Here is a 26,028-nt window from a genome sequence, read left to right as displayed (position 1 = left end):
ATGGTTGTGCAGTCATTATAACTTACAAGACAGAAAGTCAATGTAGACCTCATACAACCAAATTAGACTAACATATAGTATTAAAAACACCATCTATTACTGTGTCTGAATGTGTGGTACCGTCAGTTTAGGCCTAAATAAATACGTGTTTAAAAAAGAACACCTAATTTATATGTAATCATTACATGCTTGTTAAAAGCTAACATCCAATATATAAAGTTTCTAATAAGCACAATGACCTGATAAAACATGTGGCAGTGCTTACCCAAAATGCTTCATATGATTCAAACGTGGGATTTAATTTAATTCTTTAGAAGGACAAGCTGAATTACTTTGTTTTCAACTATAAAGCCAACCTAGACTTTAACTATTTAACAAGCCGGTAATCTGGTTATGGCTTTGGACTTTCACAACAAAACCTGTCTAAACACGTTTTGTAACAAAAAAAAAACCCACTTGAGATCTGTGACATTAATTGATGTCACAGATGTTGAAAAGCAATCACAAAGCATTGAAATAAATACAGGGGTTAAAATATACAGTTCATATGTTATAAAGGTTTATATGAATTAAAAACAAGCCCCGCCCCCTAACGGCTGCATCTTCTGAATAAGTTTCATCTGGGCTCTTATAGCTGCTCACTTTTCTATTTCAAACAATCAACAAAAAATGTATACGATTTTTATACAAGGTTTTTAAAGCTGCAGGGTTAATTTTTAAGTAACATGAGCTGAGACGCAGCAGCATGCACACTGAGCATCGGTGATATGAAAAGCTAGGCTAAAACTGGCTAGTTAGCAAGTTCATAAACCTGGTGCTAAACTGAGAGAATGCACAAAAACAGTTTGAATACATTTCCAGTTTACTTAGTTTTTCTAATTTATAACAAATCAAATAAACTGAGTTGATCAGCTTTTTGAATGAAAAGTACCGGTAACTTACTTAAACTGAGCTCTAATAACAAGTTGATAAAAACTGAGTTTGGTCTACTTAATATTTTAATTAAACACAATATTAGATTTTATGCCATTAATGGAAACATCAAAGCCAATGAGATATCCTATTGTTTTGTCAGCTTGCAGTAGTCTGGAAACAGCTTCAGTCCCAACGTGCTTTTATAGGTAGAAAGATTTCAGGCAGAGGACAAATAAAGATCTGTGTGTGTGGATTTCAGTGCTGTAGACAGATGTGGTCTTACATGTGTTGCAGATGTAAGCATGACAGGAGGAGAGAAGCTCCTGAGTGGTGTGTGTAAGACTGCAGGTTATCAAGGTTACTCAGTTTAACAGTATGATTGCAGTATCAAAAACGTCTAAAATGCTGTGAATAATAAAAAAGAGGGAAACTAATGAAATTCAACCAGAATACTGAAATGAGTGAACACACTCTGGAAACTGAGCTGAAGTGAATGCAGAACAGAAAATAAAAATAAACTAATTAGAAACACTAAGCTATAACAGCTCTGTAGGAGACGCCTGGGAATTAAACGTGCTGTTTGGTGTACTTCCACATCATGACCAGCACGTGGAGGCAGAGTCCTTCTTCTGCCGTCGGAGAACTCACATTTACAGTCTTTTCGGGCTCATGTTCAGACTTTATCACTCGTATTATCACCTTTATTCTTTTATTTTTTTACTCGCATTTATCCTCTTTGGACTCTGAACCTCTGCATGTGTAAACATGAGTATTCAGACTATATTTATAAATTCTGCATTCATCAGCTGATCGTCTCTCTCTGTCTCGGCAGAAATGTTTCTGTCGAACTGTTCACTGTTTATGTGTTTGGTCTGAATTTCTTTGCACAGTTTAGGGAGCTTTCACCCTCCGATTACTGTCCCTTCTCCTCCACCTCCTCCTGCTGCTCCCCACAGTGCAGGGAGGAGGAGAAAGGGAGGAGGAGAAAGGGAGGAGGAGGGCTCAGAGATCTGACGCAGTGAGCGGCTGCTCCTTTACTTCCACTCCCCGCTCCCAGGAAGCGACACGGAGGCTCGGAGAGCGCTCACAAACGCGCACATCCACCAGGAGGGAAAGAGGCGGAGGACGGCTAATGGAGGCGATGAGGGCGGCGGTGATGACTGGAGGAGAAGCGATGCTCCGGAGTTTCGGTTTAAAGCCGGAGCTGTGAGCGCTGAGGTCTGCCTTTATTGTGTGCTGAGTGGCGCAGGAGAAAAGGATGCCTCCGCGGCCGCGCACACGCCTCCCGCTCCTCTCGACAAACTCGATCATTTCCCGACTCGAAGCGGATCGTCTGCCCTCTCAGGAGGAGGGTTTGTGGGTGAGGAGCGCGCTGATTTCCGAGGGACTCCGTCCACCATGCTGCCCGCTCAGGATCCATGAAAACTCTCAATGAAAACAAGGAGAAGGAGGAGGAGGAGGAGGGGTCCGGCTGCAGCGCCATGGAGGACAAGGAGAACAATCTGAAAACGGCCAGGCTGTGGAGGGATGCCGCCCTCCGCTCCAGGAAGCTGCGGAGCAACCTGAGGCAGCTCACCCTCTGCTCCAAAAACAACCAGATCATCCTGCCAGAGGACATAGCCGACATCGAGGCGCTCAACCTGGGGAACAACTCCCTGCAGGAGCTGCCGGACGGCCTGGGATCCTCCCTGAACAACCTGCGCGTCTTGGTCCTCCGCAGGAACAAGTTCAGCTCTGTCCCTAGGGTAGTGTTTGAGCTGGGGCGGCTGGTGGAGCTCGACATGAGCCACAACTGTTTGAGGAGCCTTCCTGAGGGCGTGGGGCAGCTGAAAGGGCTGAAGAAGTTGTGCATCAGCCACAACAAAATCCAGCACCTGCCAGCTCAGATCGGAGCTCTGCAGTCTTTGGAGGAGCTCGACATGAGCTTTAACGACCTGCATGATTTCCCCAGGTCGTTCTCCGGCCTCGCCCACCTGCGAACTCTGGATGCAGATCACAACAAGCTGAACCAGTTCCCCCCCGAGATCATGGCCCTCGGTGAGCTGGAGGAGCTCGACTGCTCTGGGAATAAGTTTGAGGTGTTACCAGCGGACGTTCGGAAGCTGCAGTCCATCAAAATCCTGTGGCTCAGCAGCCTCCACATGTCCTCCTTACCCCACACTTTCTGTCACCTGCAGCACCTGGAGAGCCTGATGTTGGACGGGAACCACCTCAGAGAGCTGCCCCCCTCCTTTGGCAGCCTGCAAAGTCTCAAAATGATCAATCTGTCCTCAAATGACTTTGAAAACTTTCCCCAGGTTATTTTGAGCATAACGGGATTAGAGGAGCTTTACCTGAGCAGGAATAGACTGATTCATATTCCAGAGGAAATCGGCCAGCTGGGGAAGCTGGTGAACCTGTGGCTGGACAATAACAGCATCACATATCTGCCTGACTCCATCGTGGAGCTGGAGAATCTGGAGGAGCTCGTTTTACAGGGTAACCAAATAGCCATTCTTCCAGATAATTTTGGAAAGCTTTCCAAAGTGAACATTTGGAAAGTGAAGGATAACCCTCTGATCCAGCCACCATACGAGGTGTGCATGAAGGGAATCCCATACATCGCAGTGTATCAGAAGGAGCTTGCACACTCTCAGTTTGCCGTGAAGCCGCGGCTCAAACTGGTCCTGATGGGGACCCAAAACGCAGGGAAAACCCAGCTGAGGCAGAGCCTGGTGTGCACGCAGCAGGACGCCAGCAGTAACCAGGGAAACAAAGGAATTGAAGTCACCAACTGGGTGGCAGACGCTGATCGCCACCTCACGTTCCTCGTGTACGACCTGTCAGGGAAGCAAAACTACGACCTGATCAAACCCTTCTTTCTCTCCCCCGGTGCTCTCTACATTCTCGTCATCAACCTCAAAACGTACTCGCCCAAGAACTTTTACACCCATGTTGGGTATTTCCTCCACCTGCTCTGCGCCAAAGTGCCCCATGCTGTAGTCTGCTTGGTGGGCACGCACACAGACCTGTGTGCAGAGGTGGAGGTGGAGGAAAAGACTCTGGACATCCACAGGCAGATTGGCCTGCAGGAGAAGAGGGACATCCAGAGTTTAAGGGGGCAGGCTCTGCAGGTGGACCAGGCTCTGGAGCAGGGCTACAACGTCCGCACCTCCAGCCCTCACATCCTCTTTTACGGTGTCACTGACAAAAACCTGAGGCGCCGAAAAGCCCAGCTGCAGTACATGCTGAACCACCGGCTGCAGATCCTCTCTCCTGTCCTGAGAGTTAGCTGCACAGGTGCTCAGAGGAACATCCCAAGGCTGAGGGAGAAGCTCATGTCCGTTGCAGAACACAGGGAGATCTTCCCCAACCTCCATCGTGTGCTGCCAAAGTCCTGGCAGATGCTGGAGGAGCTGCACTTTAAGCCTAAAGACCTGTGGCTCTCGTGGTGGGACTCAGCCCGGCTGGGCCTGCAGGCAGGGCTCACTGAGGACCGGCTGCAGAGCGCTTTATCCTACCTGCACGAGAGTGGAAAGCTGCTCTACTTTGAGGACAGCCTCACGCTAAGGGAATACGTTTTTCACAATCTTCCACGATTCATTGCAATTCTCAATGTGTTCTTCCAGAGGGATGAGTCCACCCTGCTGGATCGGCTCCTCTCTGAAGGGGAGAGGGGGGACAAGGGGCGGGTGAGTCTGGTCATAGAGGACGAGAAGGGAGAGAACCTCAGGGTCACCCATCTGCAGCACCACGTTGAGGGCTTCCTCCAGCATGGACTCCTACCCTCTAATGTCATCCGCTTGCTCCTCAGACCGCTCATCCAGACCCAGCAGGACCTCCATCTCATCATGGAGCTACTGGAGAAAATGGGGATCTGCTATTGCATCAACAAACCCCGCAGCAAGCCTCTGAATGGCGCGACTGTGTGGTACAAGTTCCCCAGCTATGTCAGCAGCGAGGAGGTCCAGGTGGATGCTTCAGCTGGCGGGAGCTCTCTGCCTCTGTGTAACTTCTTCTCTGTGGAGCAGCTGCACATCCAGTACAGTTTCCCTTTCCTGTTTCCTCCTGGACTGTTCGCACGCTTCAGCGTGCAGATCAACAGCCACGTGGTGCAGCGTTCAGACAGCAAGCACCAGATCTTCGCTTATCGGGGTAAAGTTCCCGTGGTGATCAGCCACCGGCCTGCCAAAGGAAAGCTGCAGGTGGAGACTCTTTCCATCGCCAGCCATGCCTCACTGCCCAACATCTGGACTGCCTGGCAGGCCATCACTCCACTGGTGGAGGAGCTGAACATGCTGCTGCAGGAGTGGCCCGGTCTGCACTACTCTGTACATGTTCTCTGTTCCAAGTGCCTCAAGAGAGGGTCGTCCAACCCACACGCCTTCCCAGGTAAGACCTCATTAATCTCCGTTTCACTCACCAACAGTCAGGATGGGGCTTTGTCCCATATACATGCAGATCAGTCACAGGCTCACTTATAGTTGTTTATATTAACACTGTTATATGAGTAAAAGTAAAAGTACTTCTGAGTCACTGTGTGACCCTTTAACTGCTAATGGAAACCTGAATGCTGGATGCACAGGGCCAGACAAATACTCCTGCAGGGCCACTGGGCAGGGATAGGGAAATTTCTGTACTGAAACAGCTCAGTAGAGTAGAATAAACTAAAACAGCTCATAGAAGTAAAATAACTTAAACTTTCATACTTAAGAGCTACTTTAGTTATATTTTTTGTCACATTCTGTTTTATCGAACCATTATTTTGTTTTGTCATTGATTATATTCAATATATTTCTGAGTGAGAGTAAATCTCACCGTTGATCTTATACAAAAACACAAAAGCATATGTTTGTAATAAAAAGTGAAAAATATTAAAGCTCTTTAAAGTCAGTTAAAATGAAGTGAAAACATAATGTATTATAATATGTATAGTGTGCTTTAATGTATTATCATTATTATTATTATTCCATTTTCTAAATGTAATAGTTTAAAGAAGATTGAGGTGATTTAAATGTTTTTCATTTAAAAGTCCTTTATGTAGGAAACCAGTTGAGCTCGTTTCTTCAGAGGTTTTCAGGGTGAGAGTCTGGAGTCTGAGCTCAGGTTCATGCACGATGATGGATGTCTGATCTCTGATTTCACCTCAGCAGCAGTGCCTGCTTTTTATTCCCTTTTATGACTTTTGGGGCGACTTTTATAGGAGTAAAACTGGCTAACAGCAGCAATGGGTTAATGACCCAGTGGAAGGTTGGGTGACGCCCTGCAGGCCGCTGACTTTGTGCTTCACTGATTGCCTTTTTTAGCACTTTGGGCCGTTTATTCCATTATACTGAAGAGGAAGCAGACGTGTCCCCAAACGACGCTGTAGACCGAAGGGTTTTGAGTTTTCTTTGAGTGTAATGGACTTCACGGTGTTTCTGTTTCCTGTTTGACTTTACTGTAACATGAGCGTGACATTTACCTCCACAGATTTGCTTTAGTGCTTCTGCGGCTCCTGTTAATCAGATTCCGTCACGCCCTGAATCTCAACGAGGCTCCATGAAACATGCAGAGGATGCCTCAGAGAGCCGAACAAAAGCCTCTGACATCAGGTTAGACAGAGAGGAGGAGGAGGTGCACAGAGGTGCAGGATGCCCCCCTCCCTCCCCCTCTCCCAGCCTCGGGGACATAGTTAATCCTGCTGCTTGTGTTTGCAGCTGCAGAGTGACCTGCTTTCAATGCTGCACCCGTAAAGCGGTCAGCAGAGTCACGTGATGCGATGTAAGGTGTCGCTTACATCATGCTGCTTTTATTGGATTTATTCACATTAGATCATCAGCAGCCCAGCGCAGGCTCACTCAGCTCAGAGCATTTTTTAAAGGAAGCAAATTGGTTTTCTAACACACACTCCCACAGGGGGAGACGCGCCACGGTCCTTATTCTGTGGGGAAACACCCAGAAGTTTCTCTTTAGTCCTCATGAAGCTCCAGGAGGTGGAGTTGATATTTACTGTCATTTAAACAAGCCAAATAACCAGCTGACTAATCAATAATCAAAGTAATCGTTTGCGTGAACGTTGATCAATAATAATCAGACTGATGCAGACAAAAGTCTCTGTCTGCTCTGGGAGATCTTCAGGCTCTGATCAGGAGCAGCAAGTTGGGGGACAAAATAAAAGGGTGGAAGCACAAAGGGTGGTGCTCAAACACGTGAGGTCAGTACCGATAAAGAAGTCGTCTGATATTCTCAGTTTTAGTGCTGTGAATCTGCTGTGATATTCATTTTTATTATCTGAAGTAGATGTTCTTGATGAAGCTGATTGCGTTGTTTCATTTATGCTTTAGTTTTTGTCGCTGAGTTTTGGGGGTTTCTTCTCCCCACTGTCACCGGGTTCTGCACAGAGCAGTCTGCATTTTCTCTCTGACCTTTCAGTTTAAAGTTCTTCTGACGTGACGCGTCATGATTTAGTTTTTCCACCTTCTGTTGTCCAGTTTTGTTAGTCTGTGTGAACTGCAGCCTCAATTTCCTGTTCTTACTGACAGGAATGACACAGTGTGCTCTTCAATTGCTGCAGCTCATTTGCTGCTAGGTTCAAGGATGCTGTTCTGCATACTTTGGTTGTAACAGGTGCTTATTTGAGTTCCTGTTACCTTCTATCAGCTTGCTTTCTATAGAGCGGCAGTATTATATTTTTTCTGTAAACTCAAAGATGTTTGTGGGAAATGGCAACACATCAGCAGTTTCTGAAACACTCAGACCGACACCATGCCACACTCGGTGACTTACTGTAGATCAGCTTTCTTCATCAGTCCGATCCCCAGTTTGAACTTCAGCAGGCATCTCGACCACGTCTACATGACTAAATGCACCGAGCTGCTGCCACGTGATTGACTGATTAGATACTAATGAGCAGTTGAACAGATATTTCTGTGGCTGAGCGTCAACCCCATTTTGGAGTCGGTGCAATCAAATTCAAAACATTCTCATCCTGAGGTGTCACATGGACCCTGCAGATCTTCACCTGCTGCTCAGTTTTAATCAGCATGTTGGTTCATTAACCCTCTGCAATGAGAAATTTCGAGTCAGTTTGAGTAAGTTTTCTCGCAGGGTCAACAAAGAACTGTATTTAAAGTTAAGTAAACACACCCTGCTTGATAACAGAGGATGATGAACCCCGGGAATGAAAGCCGCCCATCATATCTGACTGTAAAAACTGAAACACATTTTTTAAAATGAGCAAAAAAAAGATCAATAATTGTGTAGTTTAAAGGTGGTCCCTGCCTGGTCTGACATTTTTGATGCAAATATGATTTATGATGACAGCGGTGATGTTCAACGAGTCATTTTATAGCTTATAAGAGAGAGAAAGTCCTCCGTGAGAGCTCCAAGAGCTTTTTCTTTTTCTTTTTTTTTTAAAGAGAACAACTTTGTTAGTGGGCAGCCGTGGAGTCACTTCCGCCCAGACATCAAACTCAGAAAAAAGGGTTTGTTTTGCAGGGAAAGTCCAGCAGCGGCTGTCAGAGGAAACAGGCTTCAGGTTCAGTGAGCGGACGCAGATGCTGCCCCGCTTCACGATTAGATAACAGAATGTGGACAGTTTAGAGTGCTTATGATTATTTTGGTGTAAAGGTTTGATTCATGTCACAGAAAAAAAAGAAAACAAAAAGATCTAGAATCCTTTAAAAAATGAACACAAGTAAACTCTGAACGTGCAGACGTCACGGTTAGCTGCTGCCAGAAGCAGCCAAACTGCAGTTCTTCTGACGTCCAGCAGAAACTCCAGCAGTGACTCAGTTTTCTTACTGTGGGTAACAAAAACCAGAATAGGAGATTGTGGGGATCCACTCTATTATCAATCTTCTGCTTTTTATACATATTTAAAGATATACTTGTTTGTTAAAGCACAAAATGTTTCCTCCTTCATGACACCTGTAAACTTTGCATGATTATGGGTGTGGCTGACAGGTAGATGGTTGTAGTTGTTACTTGTCTTTGAGGCTTCACCTGAACTGGATCTGTGGAGCGTGTTTGTGCTGTTGGAGACTTTTGAAGCATTTTTAATGACCTCATCTGATTAATAACATGGCTGTAGTGAGGTAATTGTACTAACAAAGCATCCATGTAGCTTCAGTTCTGCTGAGTGAAATTTGAGGTTTTTGATTGGATGTTGCTGAGAATAATTAGCAGGTATCTGAGTCTGTGGATGCAGACTAACCTGGTTGTTTAAAACTGTACTCTGTGGTTTGATTATCATCACTTAATGAAAGAGAAAACCTTCAACATGTGTGAAAACTGATATTCTACTATTTTATTATCCCACTAAAAGTAACAGTTATTCCTCAGGTTTTGATATTTTGTGTATTTTTGTCTGTTTGCGATGGAGGTCAGGTGTTTGTTTTTTTGTTTTTTGTTTTTAAACGGTTAAACAGGATGAGAGCAGCAGCTGTGATTGGATAATCGACATCAGCAGGCAGCGAGGAAAAAAAGGGACTTGTTTTGGTCCTCTAACAGTGTCCACACACACACACACTCTCTCATACCTTTGCAAGCAGATCTGCCCGTTAACGCTGGTCAGCAGAATGTTTCTTCGGGCCTTTTATGGTCATGATATTTTTGGCTGCCGAGTGTTGATCAGTTCGGCTCCAGGGAGTCGAACAGACTAAACATAGTTTGTTCTCGCTGTGGAAGGAACTGAAAAATGTTTGCGTTTTCTCACACTGTGTTGTGTTTCCTCCGTTTGTCTTGCTTCACTGTGACCTCAATGCAAACTCTGCAGCAGGTTCGACCCATCCTTTGGGGCCCCGGGGTTCCCGCTGATCACACTGTACACGGCACTGTCATTATTCCCTGACTCACCTGTGAGCTACGCGGATGATTTCTTCATCAATTTGTCAGTGATATCAGTATAACTGACCACAGTTCTGATATTTGATGATCCATTTTTTTTAAAATTCATTTTTATGTGAAAACTTGTTGTTTTCAAGCTCTGAGATCTGAGGCTCGTGGAAATGATGGAGGCGTCCAACTGAAACACCTATTTGCGATTGCTTTGTCAGTTTTCAGTCTATATATCTTTTTGAAGCACAGATCATCTGTTACAGATTTTTTTAAAAACATTTAGACTATAAAATAAAATGGTAATAATTAGTCAGAGGAGCTCTGTGTGCACATATCGAGCAAAAATACTGTTTGTTCTTCACTGTGAAACACACCACGCTGATGGCTCAACTGTTTGCTTTTGACTGAGTGCACACAGGTGTGGTAAACCTGTGACGCGTTACCTTCACCTCACAGAGTTCACATTGACTGTGCAGAAACATCTAAAACGGGCTTTATCAGCCCGACTCTGGGTCCTTAATAACAGTTTTGTCATTTAAAAGTTGCTTCTGATAGCATTTCACCTCTGACCAGCTGTTAAAAAAGAGGGAAAAGTTGTAAAACTGTTGAGTTATTTTAAAATCTAAGAATTATTGCAAGATCATGCACATTCTGATTCGTAGTGATGCATGCGCTCATCATTCTGTTGCTTTCTTCTACATTCTGCATCTGGTGTATGTTGTCCATCATCTGAGAGCACCTGTCAGTATGACAGTCCTGACCTGGATCCAGTGTCAGATGCCTTTTGTTGTATAACTAACATTAAAATGATTTGGGGAAATAATTTAAGATGACTATAGTTTGATCATTTGGAGCGTTGACTGGCGTTGGCTGATTGGCTCAGCTGTAAAATAACTTGTATATTTCACGTTGTTTTGGAGGGCCGGCTCCTCGGGGAGTCTGGACCTTCACTGTGACTGGTGGGTATTTCTGTCAGCCTGAAGCAGTCAATGTTAAATACCTCTCTGAGCTTCATTGGAAGTCATGTCGGTGCTAAATTAGACAGCAGTCAAAATAGCTTCTGCTCGAACATCCTGACTTCACAGCTCCGACTCATCGGAGCTTCAGGACCTGACAGGAAAGACTTAGTCTGAGCGCATGCCCACAACAATCCTCAGACTGGAAGACCAAAACCCAAACAGACCCAAAGAGACTGTACTCACACTGACAGTAACTAAGAGTTTATATTCTGTATTTAGAATTTATTTATTTATTTAATCTTTAACAGAAGCGTGCGTGCGTGTGTGAGAAGGACGTGTTGCGGCTGTGGTCTGAGCACTTTCACTCTCGTTGTGCATCTCCAGTTAATCCAGTTAGAGGATGTGCTGGGATTAGCCCGGGTCCGATGCAGAGCCTCTTTAACTGTCGTGCTGCAGTCAGTGCAGTCTGTATGCGACCTACCTGCCCGTCAGGTGTTCACGCCCTGCAAATGCCGACCTCCCGTGCTTTGTGTTTTCACCGCACAGAGGTGGTTTAGCCTCAGGCTGCCGTGGCGTGGCATGTTTGCCCGTTCTGAACCTGAGCCAGGTATCAGTCTGAGCGTGTTCAGACTGGAGGCTCCGACTTTGGATTAACTCACTGAGCTGTTTGTCTGAGCAGGATTTTATTGGACGGGACATAAATCAAATTTAAATCATTTGATATGGAAATATGAAAACAGGGAGCCTCCTGGGAACACATTTTAAAGACGTTTCCATATGTTTTTTAATCACCGTGACGATGTCACAGGTTTTTACTGACTTTACAAGTTCGGCATTGAGCAGATGTAGTGTGTAAGCAAGCATCATCTGATTCTTGCTCCGAAAGCAGAGTCACAGATTGTCTGGCAGATAATAAATCTTGTGTATGCCAGCTAAAGGCTTTTGTGTGACTGCTGTCAGCAGCCTTTCACCAAGCATCGGCTGAGCACTCACGGAGCAGTGATTTTTATAAATCACTTGTTTAAATTCTATCATGAGTCCACATGTGTAATGAGCCTCTAAAGATCTGGCAGTCGCCTTGAGGCGACTTTTGTTGTGATTTGGCGCTATATAAATAAAATTGAATTGAATTGAATCTGGTCTGCAAAGTTTTACACTCAAACCAGAGTTTTAATGGAAGCAGTAACCTTCAGAGATCACTGTAACAAAAACCAGAATAGGGCATTTTGGCGTTCCACAGGGCTCGATTATCGGTCCTCTACTTTTTATTCATGTTTAAATTATAACACAAAATGTTTCTTCCTTTATAACAAATGTACAGAGGTAAACTCGGGTAAAGTTCATATCCTATTATCAGACTGTGATGAAAACTTTTCACATTTAATTTTTCAACCAAACTTAAAACATTTATTTTTAACTCTTTACCCCTTAAACACCTACTAAATGTAACCCTTGTTTCTCTTTTGTGACTCAGAAGTTTTTTGTCATATTTCAGATATGTCATCTATGACATATTTTATTTTTCAAATATCTTTCAAGAAGGAAAATGCAATAAAAGAAAATATGCAGTTTAAGATTTTTTTTTTTAATTAAGACATCAGAGAATGAAGCGTCATTATTTTTCTTTGCCTTGTGATGTTTGCTTGAACAAAGAATCCGTCACTGAGGCGTCCACAGCTGTCACACGGCTCATAAACATCTCAGTGTGTGAAGAATCCGCTGTGAGGCCTTCAGAGGATCTGTGATGGTCTCAGGTGACCTGTATGTGAGGATGAGGAGCAACATGTCTGAACTCGTCAATGTTTTCACTGAGTGCCTAAAAGAGGAACTCTGAACTTGCTTTCATTGTTTATGATATGACGTCATAAACAATGAAAGCAGTTTTTTTACACGCTCCATTTATGGTTGTTTGGGAGCTTTCGGTGAGATCATGTGACCTTCACCGGACAAACACTGTGTGGTGGGGCGTGGTCTGCGGTGCCGTGCGGACGCACCTGCACGGCATCCGCAATCACGCCCGCCGTGTTAAAACACGGGGACTCAGGGGTTGGCGGTGTGTGGTGTGAGGTGTTGTGAATAAAATGTCTGAAAACGCTGATCCCTGGACCCGCCGTGCCTTATTCCTGCCACACACTGATATTATCACTTTGGGGAACTTTGGTCCGTGCTGGAATAAAGAAGCAGAAGGTTTGTGGTTTGTTCTCAGATGATGAGCGATGGTTGGCTTTCAGGCCACCTGTTCAGACACGTCCGGTTTCTGTGAAGTTTCAGCATCAGACTCGAGCTTCGCCTTGATGGGACAACCTGACAGGCATTTGTGTTCTTTCTGTTCATGTGAGTGACACGTAATGAGCTGGTGAGGAAGGCAATCCCGTTACATCACCACACTGTAATCCCGCTCTGTTTGCTCAGACATGTGACTGTCAGGGTGGAGGATTTCCTCATCAGCTGGCCGCAGATGAGTCGACCTGAAGACAGTCATCAGGAGAAGGGATGGGAAATAAAAAGAGCTGAAGACCACTCCTGATGTGTAATCTAGCTCAGTTAGAGAGTTACTCATGCTCAGAATGGATGAGTCGTTTAACTTCTGCTTTTAGACCAGAAACGCTGAGCACAGATGTGCTGTTTGCAGCATGGCCTTTGACTCTGAAAAAAACCAAGTGTAACTGAACATTCATCAGTTTTCAGAGCTCTGACGGCTAAATCGCAGCCTGGCCGCAGCAAGGTGTTTGGCTGCTGAAAGCACGTCTGCTCCCCGCGAGCAGCTGTTTGTCAGCTCAGTAAATTAGGAATCCCGACGCCCTTAACATCAGCCCTGCAGCTACTCAGAAAGCAGCCGCCGCTCACAATAAGAACACATCCGTTTGTCTCTACAGTTTCCTTCCAGGTTTATTGCTGGCACCGTTAGCTTTATTTAGACAGCACTGGGCCTGCCGGAGGTGGAAACTCAGCCTCAATCTTTCAGTCAGCGGCTTAGACAGTAAACGCACCGCGGGAGGCTCGTTCATTGATCGCAGCTCACAGTTTCAGTGGAATTTAAGAAGGTAATGTGGAAAGTGAAACGTGGGAGCAGCTCAGTGAGTGCTGCAGGAACGCATTTGTTCCCTGGATGCAAACACAAACCACGTCTGGAACACAATGTGTGTATTTAAGATGATTTTTATGGGGATGTTAAACCGCCAGAAGCCTGATTGATGGTTTCTGTGCACAAACTGATGTGGACTTTGAGCCCAGCAGACAGTTAGAGCTGACACTGGTCTGCAGTGTTGGTGTCCTGTGCAGCACACACTAACACTGCAGTATCAATGGCCTGTCACTGAACCTACCTGTCCCCGGGTTTTTTGCACCTTTTGGCTTGCTTTCCAACAACTACTGAACACAAAAGTTTGCAATTTTTGGAGCAGCATATTCCTGCTCTGATTTCACCACTGGCTGAACCGCTGACGTTTACATTGTTTGTATTGTACATACAGCCAACTGTACATCCTGCAGTTACTATGTACAGAAAACAAACTTTGTTCATGCTGCAGCTCTTTAACCTTTAACCTTATATTCCGGCTCTCTCTGTATATAAAACTGTTCTTTTGCACGTCTGCTTAGAACCAAACTCCATTTCCAGTTTCAGCACTTTGCACAGTTAACTCTAATCTCCATTCTGCAGATAAGAAACTCATGTCTAATTAAATTCCATATTTAAAATGTTTTGGCTGACACACTCCAATAAGGCCTCTAACCCAGTGAAGACCAGCTGCTTTTATTTCATGTTTTCAGCTTTGTGATCAAAAAAAAAGTCACGGCTGAAACGGGCGGAATATTTGCCTTTGCTTCATATTTACTTTGTAGTTATCCTCCCGTGATGGCACAGAGATCTCGCCTGCTCATAGAGTTCTTCTACAGGAGCGCTGCTTTATTAACTTTTACACATTCAGTGATTACGAGCTCTGGACAGATGGATCCAATCGCCACAGCTGCTGTCGTCATGCTGACCCACTGTTTGCTGAACTGAACACAGCCTTCAGCCATAAAAACCACTGAGATACAAACACAGGACTGCAGTGAGGAGAACCGCTGCGCTCACTAAACCAGAGCATTTACAGTCCATGAGTCTGACCTCCAACACGTTACCGCAGCTTTTTTCTTTTCCCGTCACCAGAGAGGGAGCAGGCACAACGTGCTGCTTAAGGTTAAAGTGTCACACTTGAAGCTTTTTGCCTCCTACTTCCTGTTGTTTCCAGCTTGTTAAACACGCTCTGAGTTCAGTCAGATTTGGTGCTTTAAGCTGTAATTCATGTTTTTGAACCACGAGGTCAGGCCTTCAAATTCTTGTCTGGTTAAAATGAGCTTTCGGTTTTTTGACCCCCAGTTCTTGTTGGTTCTCGTCAGAGCAGCTGGAGCGTTTCTCATCGCCTTCTCCTCTGAACACGCCTGCAGTGTTTCTGGAGTGTGAGGATGAGGAGATCTGTTGTCTGTTGGTCTGTCGGCCTGAGACTGAGTAACACAGGAAGTGTGTGTGTGTGTCTGATATTTAGCGCTCTGCTTATTATCAGGATTATGTAACAGCGCTGTGGGGTCATGTGATCAGACTGCAGGATAATGACCTCGCAGAGCACAGGACGTTGAAGAAGCTCTGACTGTTTTCACTAAAACAGTGAAAACAGTCCAGATACATGATGTGATGAGAAGAGCCTGATCTTGAAGGACAGCGTCGGTTCATTTGAGGCTGGTTGATCCTCGGCATCTGTTGACACGTTCAGAGTGAAGGTTCGTGGCGTTACTTACGTGACACAAACAGAGAAGATAACGTGGCATTCACAGGGAGATGATGAACATGAAAATAAAAAAGATGTGGGTTTTATATTCCAACAGTTTTTAAAACAAATAGATGTTGAGAGTGATCATATGCATGAAGATGTTTGAGTTAAGGAGGATAAATGCAGACATATTTCATGTTTCTCTCCCGCCTGTTTATTGTCCTGAGTTCACCTGCACCATTATAACATTTACTTCCTGTTTCCCTGTTTGTACCTCGCTGTGTTACTGCCCTTTTCTTCTCCTGAGTGAGTTCGCCTGAACCGTTCTGTCCAATCTTTACTTTATTTTCTGCCTTATCATTATTAATTCGACTTCACCTCTGCGTTACTGTCCCTCTTTCATTCTTTCACCTTTTCTCCTTTCTTCCTGTTCTCACCCTTGTTGTTGTCTTCACTGTCCCGGGTTCACCTGCGTTGTATTTTCCTCTGCTCGGTGCGCAACTTTGTTTAATCTGCTCTGTTCCAGAGCCTCACTTGCTTTCTGTCGTGTAACAGAAACGTTCTTTACTACCTCCTCACTGTTTTTGTGCAAGCGCATCGCTGTGACGCGAACTCTGTCGTATTGAAACCAGAAGTTGGGTCACAGCACGTCAGCCTGAGTACGTCAGGGTGGAAAAATTGTGACCTTTTCAAAAAAGATCCCTTTTGTAAAATGTTTGCTTTCTGTCTGACTGAAAGGAAACACTGAAATACGCTTCCTGGAACTGAGATTTCCATCGGGGGCAATCAGCGGCTTACATAATCAGCTCGTTTATTCAGTTTTATGTTGGAGGAGGTGGCAAATACACCATGCTGAAATAACCCCAAATTATCTGCTCAGCTGTAAACCATTTAATGTCATTACGCAGCAGATGTCAACAGCTGGACACACACACACACAGAGGGCGAGTGGAGGATTATTAGCAGCAGATTTCTGGGGAATCCCGGAGCTTTGGAGAGAAAGCCGAAGCCAGGATGTGAGAGGAGCTTCAGGCTGTTTTGCACAGGGAAGTGAAAGTTTCTGACATTTGTTCTATTTAACGATCAGAGGAAATAGAAATGCTTCATCATGAATCCTCCTTACGTTCAGAAGAAGTGAGATATGTCAGTGGTAGTAGTGTTGGTGAGTTTCACAGCAGCTGTGCAGATCCTGAGCGGTTTTAATAGTTGCCTGTGAAGCTCAGATTCTCTGGCAGGTAAATCACCAGAACAGAAACACAGACGGTCCATCGTTCACCGTTTGGATCCTCAGCAGCGTGATCACATTCCTCTCATACCTCCACAGCAGAGATGGCCGTTAATCCTGCTGCTCGGGTAGCGTGGCTGCGCTCAGACCTGCCGGCTGACCGGCTGCAGTTATTTCTGGTGGTTTTCCTGCACTCTGGAAGTAGGCCACGCATTCCTGAGGAACGGCCTCACTGCCAGTACAGCTGCTGATCACAGGAGATTAGCGGTGCGGTCACGGTATCTGGGTCTGCCAGAGTCTGAGGCGGCTCTCTGAGACTCATCCCGCCACCTCATTCTGCTCCATTTCACATATCCTGGATTTTATTGAGTGCATATCCTGCTTGCACACTTCCTTGGCTCAGGGCGGCAGAGCTCACAGCTCAGCGGCGTTCAAACTGATGCTTCTGTTAGGTTACAGAGCAGAAATGAAGTCAGCAGATTTAGTTTTTCATTCCTATCAACTTAATTTCAGCCAGTTAATAATGATGTGGTAATATAATCTACTAGATTCTCCTGGAACATCCTTTTCGTGAGTGTTTCAGTGTTAGAGATGGAGCACAGCCTTTTCTTTGTGCCTGAGATCCTGGTGTGGTGTCCGGGGTCTGCACTTCTCTGTGTATTTATAGTTGGCTGTATTTCAGTGTCAACTGTGGGCCGTGGAGGTTTTCTGGTGCTTTGCTGCTGGTCTTTGGTTGAAATGCGCATCGCGAGCTGCTGTTTTTCACCTTTGACCTTTGAGTCCTGAGCTGCTAACAGTGGTGACAGCAGCAGCAGATGTGAAGGCACATTCAGTGACCTTTAAAGCAGAAACCAGAGCTCGGCCGCCTCGCAGATCCTCTTCAAATAGTCCTCGACGAGAAAAGCTGCGCAGCGACGAGAATGAATGAATGAGGAGCAGCTGCTGACAGAGGCCATCGGCTCAGTCTGAGGATTAACACTTCAGTGTGTTAAAACAGAGGAACACACACACACACAGTGAGGCCTGGAAAAAGACAAACGGCTCCTGTTAACACATGTGTGGGTCTGCACGTGCTCAGTAATCCCCCAGATGATCTGAGCTGTGGGCTCTAATAAACTATGAAGCCTTTATCAATCAGATCCTTTGATACTGATCGTCTCTGATATGGAGACTAAATGTTTCTCAACCACAAAGTTCAAACTTCAGTCCTGATCAGAGAAAAATGATAAAGTGTACCGGGAGAGTGCACTTCCGTGAGTCACCTCTTTAAACTGTATTTGGTTTAAAGCTTGCTTGGCTGTTGGAGCCTTTTGGAGCATTTTTAATGGCATCACCTAATTTGGCTGCTGTGCGGGTAGTTTGTGTCACAGTGGCCATGTTTGTCTGTTATATACAGTATATGGGTGCTGGCTCTGCAGCTGCTTCATGAGATAGTTATGGAAATAAAACATAACTTATGGGCTGAAGCACCTCCACCCTGTAAACAACGAGTCTCAGTGAGGACAGCAGCGGTTTCACGGCTCTCAGCGGGACAGCGAGGGGTCGGCTGAGGTCGATGATGTCCCCTGAAATCTCTTGGCAGCGGTTTAAGCAGATTTCTGCTCCCGTGTGATGTTTTGTTCTGAGCCGGGCCGTCGCCGTGGCCCAGTTATCGCCTCGCTCTGTGAGCAGCGGTGAAAGCAGAGACGGGATCGTCCCTCATCAATATGGAGCGAGGGTGACTCTGCAGACTTCTCTGTGTGGCCTCTCCGGCTTCGTGAACAAATTTCTATTTCAGGTCGAAGGCTGTAAATATTTAAACAGCAAATATTCCAACAGGATGAGTGACGCTAGGAGGAGCGAGGCGAGACTGTGAACAGTCAGCAGACCTGTTTGTGTTCACAGTGATAAACAGATTCAAACATCAGATGAGCCTTAAATACAGTTCTTTACTGTCACGTCACATTACCGAGGGGCAGCAGGAGCTCGTCTGTGTGAACACAGTTTCCTGTTTAGGGTGAGGAAACGTGAAACTGTCAGAGTAACAAACTGCTGTGTTTACAGGCTAATCGGAACCGGGGAGTTTGTTGTTATGAATTTATGTAGAGAGCTAAATCGTGGCCAAAAAAGTCACTGAAATAAAAGAAAATCTCTGTTTAATAAGTGAATAAAACAGGGCAGCAGAGCGCGAGCACTGGAAATTCTTCATAATGACTCCAACATTCAGCTTCAGCAGAGAAAAATTAAAAAATGAGACTGTTTTAAAAAGTGGAACCATCAGATTTTTATCAGCGTTGCTTGAAAAACTTCCAGAGGGTCGGACTGGCTGCAGACTAACTTCCTGTTTCAGCTCTGGAATAACCTTCCCGCTGCAGACGTTCTCTCACAAATCCTCAAAGTTGTCCTCACAACAGAGGAGGAAATGAAATCGGAGGTCTGGCCAGTTTTTGAATGGAGTGAAACTACTTCTCTCATTTTCCAAACATCCCAGTGGGAGTTTCCTGGATACGGGTACACTTTCCCCTCCTCCTCCTCTCTGCGAGTGGAGGCTGTTCCCTTTTATGGCTGACAGCAAAGGAGCAGGAGGGAGGACATGACTCCTCTACCTGCTGATGGTGTTTGAGGGGGGAGGAACATTCCTGTTCCTTGAAATCAGGTCTTTGTGGGTTTCTGCGTGACTCTTCTCAGTCAGAGGGAGGAGGAGGAGGAGGAGGAGGAGGAGTTATTAGGCTGTGGCCTAATTCAGGGCACACAGCCGGATGTGTGAGCCATCAGCTGCGTCCACTGATGAAATAAACATCTGATCTCCGGCGTGGCAGCAAAGCTCAGCAGCAGGTTAGAAACAAACTGTAGCTGAAGTGACTTTGAGGAGCAGGAGCTCCTGCAGCCACACAGCCGGTGGCAAAGACCTGCAGAAATACTCAGATCTAAAATATCCCAGTACTTCCGGTTGCTCTGCAGTACTCGTGTTTAATAAAATGGTTATAATAGAGCTGCTCTTCCTTACAAATAATCGTCACTGACCGTAACTCTGACTGTGTCTGTGACGCTGGCTTCAGGCCAGCAAAGCCAGCAGCTGCAGACACTTTGAGAGAACGCACACGATCAATAAGCCTAATGGTTTAAGTGCTGCTGAGACGGACGGACAGACGGGCTGTGAGTGATGTCTGAGGCAGCTGATGTAAAAACATCCGTCAGAAACAAATCTGCTTCATTTCTTTGAGACGTAGCCACCATGACACCACCCGTAGATTTATAATCACCTGTTCTGGAGCCTGTAAGTAAGTTAGCGGCGTGCTTAATTCGATGATGGCATTAAAAATGCTCCAAAAGGCTCCATGTTGTTATGAAGGAGGAAACTTTTTGTGCTTTGACAAACAAAAGTAATATTTAAACATCAATAAAAAGCAGAGGATCGATTAATAGATGCCTGTGGAACTCCTTTGGGTTTTTGTTACCCACTCTGATGGTTACTGCTTCCAGAAAAACTCTGGTTTGGGTGTAAAATACTTACGGCTGGATTTTTAGAGGATCATTAAAGATGTGAACTCATGTTTCTTAACACAAACTCTCAATCCTCACAATAACTTAGACGTGTTTATTTCTTCTGTAAAACGTGCTGGATATTAGGAGGAACTGCAGGTTTTGGCTCCTCAGCCATCACTTTGCTTTTCAGCTCTAGAGCTTGATGCTTGGTTCTCACTGCAGCTGAACGTTTGAGATGCAGTTTTGTTTAATATCAGTGACTCACAATGATGACAGGAAGCTGCTAGAAGGTCACAGCTCGAAACCTTGGCCTTCCTGCTCCGGAGAGCAAAATGATCTGTCATACCTGCTGGTCTGCTGCTCTGAAGGCACACTGGGACGAAAAGCCAGATTAACAGATTGATCTGACCAGGAAGAATTATTCTGAAAATCCTGGAGATTCAACATCAGTCAGATCAAAATGTGGCAGGTCACCACTGCGCACATCTGCCACAAATCACCTGACATCACGAGCACATCTGGCATTTAATTTGTGTAAATGTTCACGGTGACAGAAAAAAAAGTAGGGCTTTAGTGGCTTGTATTATCTCTCTGCAGGTTAGGATATTAGGTGTGTGTGTGTGTGTGTGTGTGTGTGTGTGTGTGTGTCAGATAAAGCCAGATCACAGTATTATTCTGCTGATGCCCTGAAAATGAAGTGAGTGTAATCCAGACACTGGCTATGGAGCGTGCTCAGTGTTGTTCGTGCAGCAGAGTGATGCATTGGGCGTGTCTCTGTTAGCGGCTGAATGATCAGCGCTCTACAACAACAAACACCCAGGTGGAGCTGAGTGTCGGAGAGTACATTATAACTCAAACGTGTTTTAGAACAGCAAGTGGTAACAGTACAGGAGGGCATGTCACACGCTTCCTGAGGTCATCCGTCATCCACCCTCAACAGTACATCCATCCAAAGATGGAGAGCGCTAATCATTTCATAAAGTGCAGCTTAGAGTTATAAAGAGAACACGTGGCTACAAGCTCAAACTAACCCAGTCCAGTTTTCACACACTGAGATGCTGAAGAGCAAGAAACAAACGTGGATGGAAAAAGATATTAAAATGATTTATAAACATGGTTTGAGTAAGAAACTGAACCTCCTCAAGCAGTCGCCGGCTGGGCTCTGAGCTGTTCGATGAGGAGGGAGCCATTCTGATGATGAAGGAAAAATGATGGCTGTGTCGATCTGCAGATGGCAGCTTTTCTTTGTTTACCAGAAAAACACACGAGGGATCACACAGGAAGTGTGTGCGTGATTTTAATCGTATTTTTATCCACAGCGGAAACACAAACGATGAGGACGCCTTATAAATGGAGACGTGCACAGGAACGGCGTTCAGCCCTGCAGGAAACTGAAGTCAGAGAGCCGCCTGTGTGCAGCTCTGAGCTCAGACCTGTTACTGCTTTACAGAAATCTCGCCTTGTTATGACTTATAATAACAGTGGGAGAGAGCAGAAGAAAAACGCCCTGCAGAGCACCAGAGCTGAGACACTGAACTAAACATCTCTGCCTCGACCTTTAACCTTTCACCTCCTATAACCATTTCCCCTTTTAAGTATCTTTATCAGCAGGTCATGCTTGAAGAAAATTCAGAGGTCTCGTCATGAAATTCTCCCCAGTAACACAAATACATTTATTCCTCCGCACTTTTAAATTACATAAAAATGAGGGGGAAAAATTATCCGGACTCTGAATCCAGGCTGAACTTTGACCTCAGAGACCCTCAGCTGTGTGCACTGGCTAAACCGGCAGCTAAACCCAGGACTGACTTTAAACTGTGGTTTACAGAGGAGGACCAGGCGCCCCCTGCTGGTGGGACTCTGCTCTGCAGCATGAGGTCACAGCTGGACGTTGCTGCCACCTTGTGGCCGAATTCATAAAAGCTTCTGCTGCTGCAGATTCTTACTAAAGACAAGTAAATGGAGTTTAGTGTGAAGGATTATTGTTGCCTGTAGATGTCTGTGAGTCTTCAGTTATTTAAATTTGTGCCAGCAGTTTATTATTAAAAAAGACAACTACAAATCTAGAGGCGAGAACAGGAGAAGCTTCCAGAAGCTGGAGGCGGATTTGCCTTGAGATCTGTCTGACTGGCAGATCAGTGTCCACCCAGCATCCTGGTCCAACATCAGATAATTTATTGTTTTATATCTGAAATGCTGGAGGAGAACTTTTCCTCCCTGATAACAGCAGAGCAGCTGCCTCTTCTGTTCCTAAAACCAGAGCATCCTGCTTTCTGTACGTGTGATGGTTTCTCTGTGATGTTTCGGGAATGTCCTACTTCCTCTGCAGAGAAAATCTGTTTCCTGTATTAAAGCGTCTTTGATGTTCTCGCTGTTGCAGGTGAGCTGCTGAGCCAGCCGCGGCCCGAAGGCCTCACCGAGATTGTCTGTCCAAAGAATGGCTCGGAGCGGGTCAACGTGGCCCTCGTTTACCCCCCGACCCCCACCGTGCTCAGCCCCTGTCTCAAATGAAGCCCCGCCCACCCATCTACCCCGACCTGGCTCGTCTTCACTGCGTCACCAGAGCCTCCACCTCCGACCTCTGGCTTCCATCGTCTGTCACCTTTCTGAGCCACCAACCACCACTTCGCCTCCTCCGCAGTCAGAGCGAGCAGCTCGACAGGTCTCTGCTTCACGTGTACATCAGTAATTACAGAACACAGCATCGAAGGTCAGAGGTCACCAGATGCACTTTTTTTGTTTTGTTATGTTTGTATTTTTGTTTACAAACATTCAGGTGATACAAATAAAAAATAATGATTTCATTTATCAGCTCCATAAAAACAACGGACACTGCGATGGATAGAAAACCTCCACATTTTATAATCTGTAACACCAAACATTCAGTTTAATCAGGTTATAATAATATAATAATAATAAAAATAAATTAATAATACTGTATGAACAAATATTACTTGTATTGGGATTTTACACTGAGGAGAGTGTGACCTGACGCTCTGCCTTAAAAGGGAGTTTTTCCTTCCCACTGTCACCAAAGTGCTTGGTCACAGGGGGCCATCTGATTGTTGGGGCTTCACTGTATTGTTGTAGAGTCTTTATCTTATCTTAATATAAAGCGCCTGGAGGTAACTGTTGTTGTGATTTGAAGCTTTATGATTCAAATTAAATTGAAATCAATTTTTTTACTATTATCTTTATATTTTTATATTTCAAAGTATAAAAAAGTATATTTTTTATACAATGACCGTACTCTGTCGTATTCCTGGTGTTTATTTTTCCTTTTAAAGTTTTATTTGCTTTTCTTATTTTTCTTACTTTAATTTTATGTAAACGTTGCTACAGTTACATTTTTTACGTCACTGTCAGACCGAGTGAATTAAAGACTCTTTGATTTCACCTGGCGGCTATTTAACTTCCTGTTTGTGTTGCAGGTCTCTGACGCCTCTTCACGTCGCACTGAGCGGTATCTGAAGAGCTTCAATGAGCCCGACGCGATCCACACAGTCTGTAGCATCTAATGAGAGTTCCTCCTCCTTGTCCTCGGTCCCCTTACCGAGACGCGCTGCTTCACACGTTTCTCTCTGAACAGTAACGCCCACTTCCTCCTGTGTGAATCTACGGCTGTAAAGACTGAAGGACATTTGGATTTTCTGTTATTTCGTACAGTTTGTCGGGAGGAGTCTGTGAAACTGAGGTTCGGGTTGCCGCTGGAGACACAGAGCGACTCTGATCCCGACGCGCTCTGCGGGAGATCTCAGGTGATGATGGGACGGACGCAGTTACAACATCAACGCTGTATCAAGCATCAGGAAGTGTTCATTTCACACAGATAATGGAAAATATCAGCAACTCACACATGACTGCGAGAAAATAATGGGAAATAATGCTTACCAATGGGAAACGGTGGTAATGGTTAGCAATACAAAAGCAATGGGAAAACAATGCAAAGCAGTGGGAACAACGGCTAACAATGGGGATAAATGGATAATGTTTCACAATTAGAAAATGATGGAAATTAAAGGTAACAATTACAAAACTATTATGGGTTAAAAATGCAGAAATCGTGAAAATTAATGATTCACAATTTAAAAATGAGGTTACTAGCTAACAGTGTAGAAACTGTTAGCAGTGCAGAAATAATGAGAATTACTGTTTCACAATTAGAAAACATTGGAAATTATTGGTGATTGGCTCTGTTAGCTCTGGGTGAAATGGGATGAGCTAACGGGGAAACGCATAAAAGCCTTAAAACCACAGGTGACAAAAACAGCAGGAAGTTCAACCATTTTTCCTCTGGCGTGTTTTACCCCATTAGTGACCTTAATTAATAAATGAACAAAGTTGTAGAAGTTCTGAGAGCATCGGGGCTTTGAGGGGGACATTTTTTCTTTTACTGTCTCTCCTTCTCTGACGTTCATCAAATTAGGTTCCGTTCATCTCCCATGAAACCCATGAAAAAAGCAGCACTAGCCGAACCATGTAGCCTGAACATTTCTGGGGGGGTTTGTTATTATCTCGTGAATATATTTCTCCTAAAACATTTCGGGCTGGGACAACAACAGTCACATGATCACATATTATCATGTGTGCAACTATAAACACAATCACAGTGTTTAACCGTGTGACACAAACGTTATTCACGACACACTGTAAAGGAACTGAACAGGTAACGAGGTTTCAGAGTAAATTTATTTAAAAAAATAAAACTTTTTTTTTTTAACATGAAGATGATGAAACTGATTCTTTTCAGCCGTGAGAAACGGGAATGCTGAGTGTGGAGATCCTCTGACTGAGCTGTTCAAACATTTCCACAGTGTGGGGTGTGCAATGGTGTGGGGCTGCTGAGGTTTCGGAGCCTGTGGTCTGCACGCGCTCTCAGACACACTGTGATGAACACACTGATGTGAAGGTAGCAGACGAGCCTTCGGGCCGAGGATGTGGCACGAGTACAGATATTTATGCGTCTTCTAATGAAACCACAGTGATTTCTACACGTTGAACTTCTTTTCACTGTCTGATGAAAACACTGACACGTGCTGATGGGAAAATGTTGTTGTTTGTAAATAATATCTTTATTTTTGTATGTTGGCCTGAGGTGTCGCCACTCGAGCTTTGACTTTCTTTACAGTGCAATGATGTGCATGACTCACTGTGAGGCTGCACACGGGGTTTTCTATGTAGCTCCTTCCAGCGTCTCACAGTTCATCATGAAATACCAAATAAACAATGACTGCTTTAATACCTGCAGGCCATGTCATTCATTCACGCTCTAAACACAGTTTCACCTTTTCACTGGGAAAATGTACAGTTTGTAGATCACAACTGCACAAACATGGTCCAGAGGCCCAGTTCAGTTTAGAATTCAATCAGGAGAAGACTAGCAGTCAGCTAGCAGCTACAACCAGCTGTGTTGCCATCCACTTGTCAGTCAAAAGGCCACACCCCCAATAATGCAAACTTTAAGCCTTGATACAGTTTAAACAGGTGAGTTCTAGTTATTTCTGCTGTAAAGTTTCAACATGGGTCTCGTTGCTGCCTCTGCTGGATGTCAGAGGAACTGCAGTTTTTTGTGCCACAGCTTCATTTATGAACTCTTGGGTGGAGCACTTTTGTGCAGCAGATAACTGGAGGAGTTCCTCATAAAGCATTTTGTTTCCAGCTTGTGAAACAAAAATGACCACCACTGAATCAATTTTAATAATAATTTCTCTTCCCCACTAGAGGGAAGTCAAGTAAAGTAAAATCAGAAAAACACATTATAACACATTATTTTAATAAAGTCATGCTAAGATTTACCTTCATACTACGAATATTTTTTGATTTCAGGCCCTCCGAATACACACGAGTGGTTCCAGAATCAGTTCTTTATAATTAGCAGCATTTTTCATTTCATAAGTCGAGCAGATATCCACAC

General features: G+C 44.8%; 1 protein-coding gene across 1 annotated transcript; it reads left to right on the top strand.

Annotated features, from left to right (window-relative positions):
* The first annotated feature begins 1,933 nt into the window (after positions 1–1,933).
* Positions 1,934–25,353, top strand: mfhas1 (multifunctional ROCO family signaling regulator 1). The gene is made up of 3 exons (XM_006782166.2): positions 1,934–5,286; positions 22,495–22,824; positions 23,546–25,353. Exons 1-2 carry the CDS (start codon positions 2,334–2,336, stop codon positions 22,623–22,625), a joined length of 3,084 nt encoding a protein of 1,027 aa, XP_006782229.1. The 5' UTR covers positions 1,934–2,333; the 3' UTR covers positions 22,626–22,824; positions 23,546–25,353.
* The last annotated feature ends 675 nt before the right edge of the window (positions 25,354–26,028 follow it).

Source organism: Neolamprologus brichardi, chromosome 7 (assembly GCF_056152115.1).
Source record: "Neolamprologus brichardi isolate AB-2024 chromosome 7, ASM5615211v1, whole genome shotgun sequence".
NCBI lineage: Eukaryota > Metazoa > Chordata > Actinopteri > Cichliformes > Cichlidae > Neolamprologus > Neolamprologus brichardi.
The sequence above is the reverse complement of the archived record's forward strand: the minus strand, read 5'-3'. Positions and strand labels throughout refer to the sequence as shown.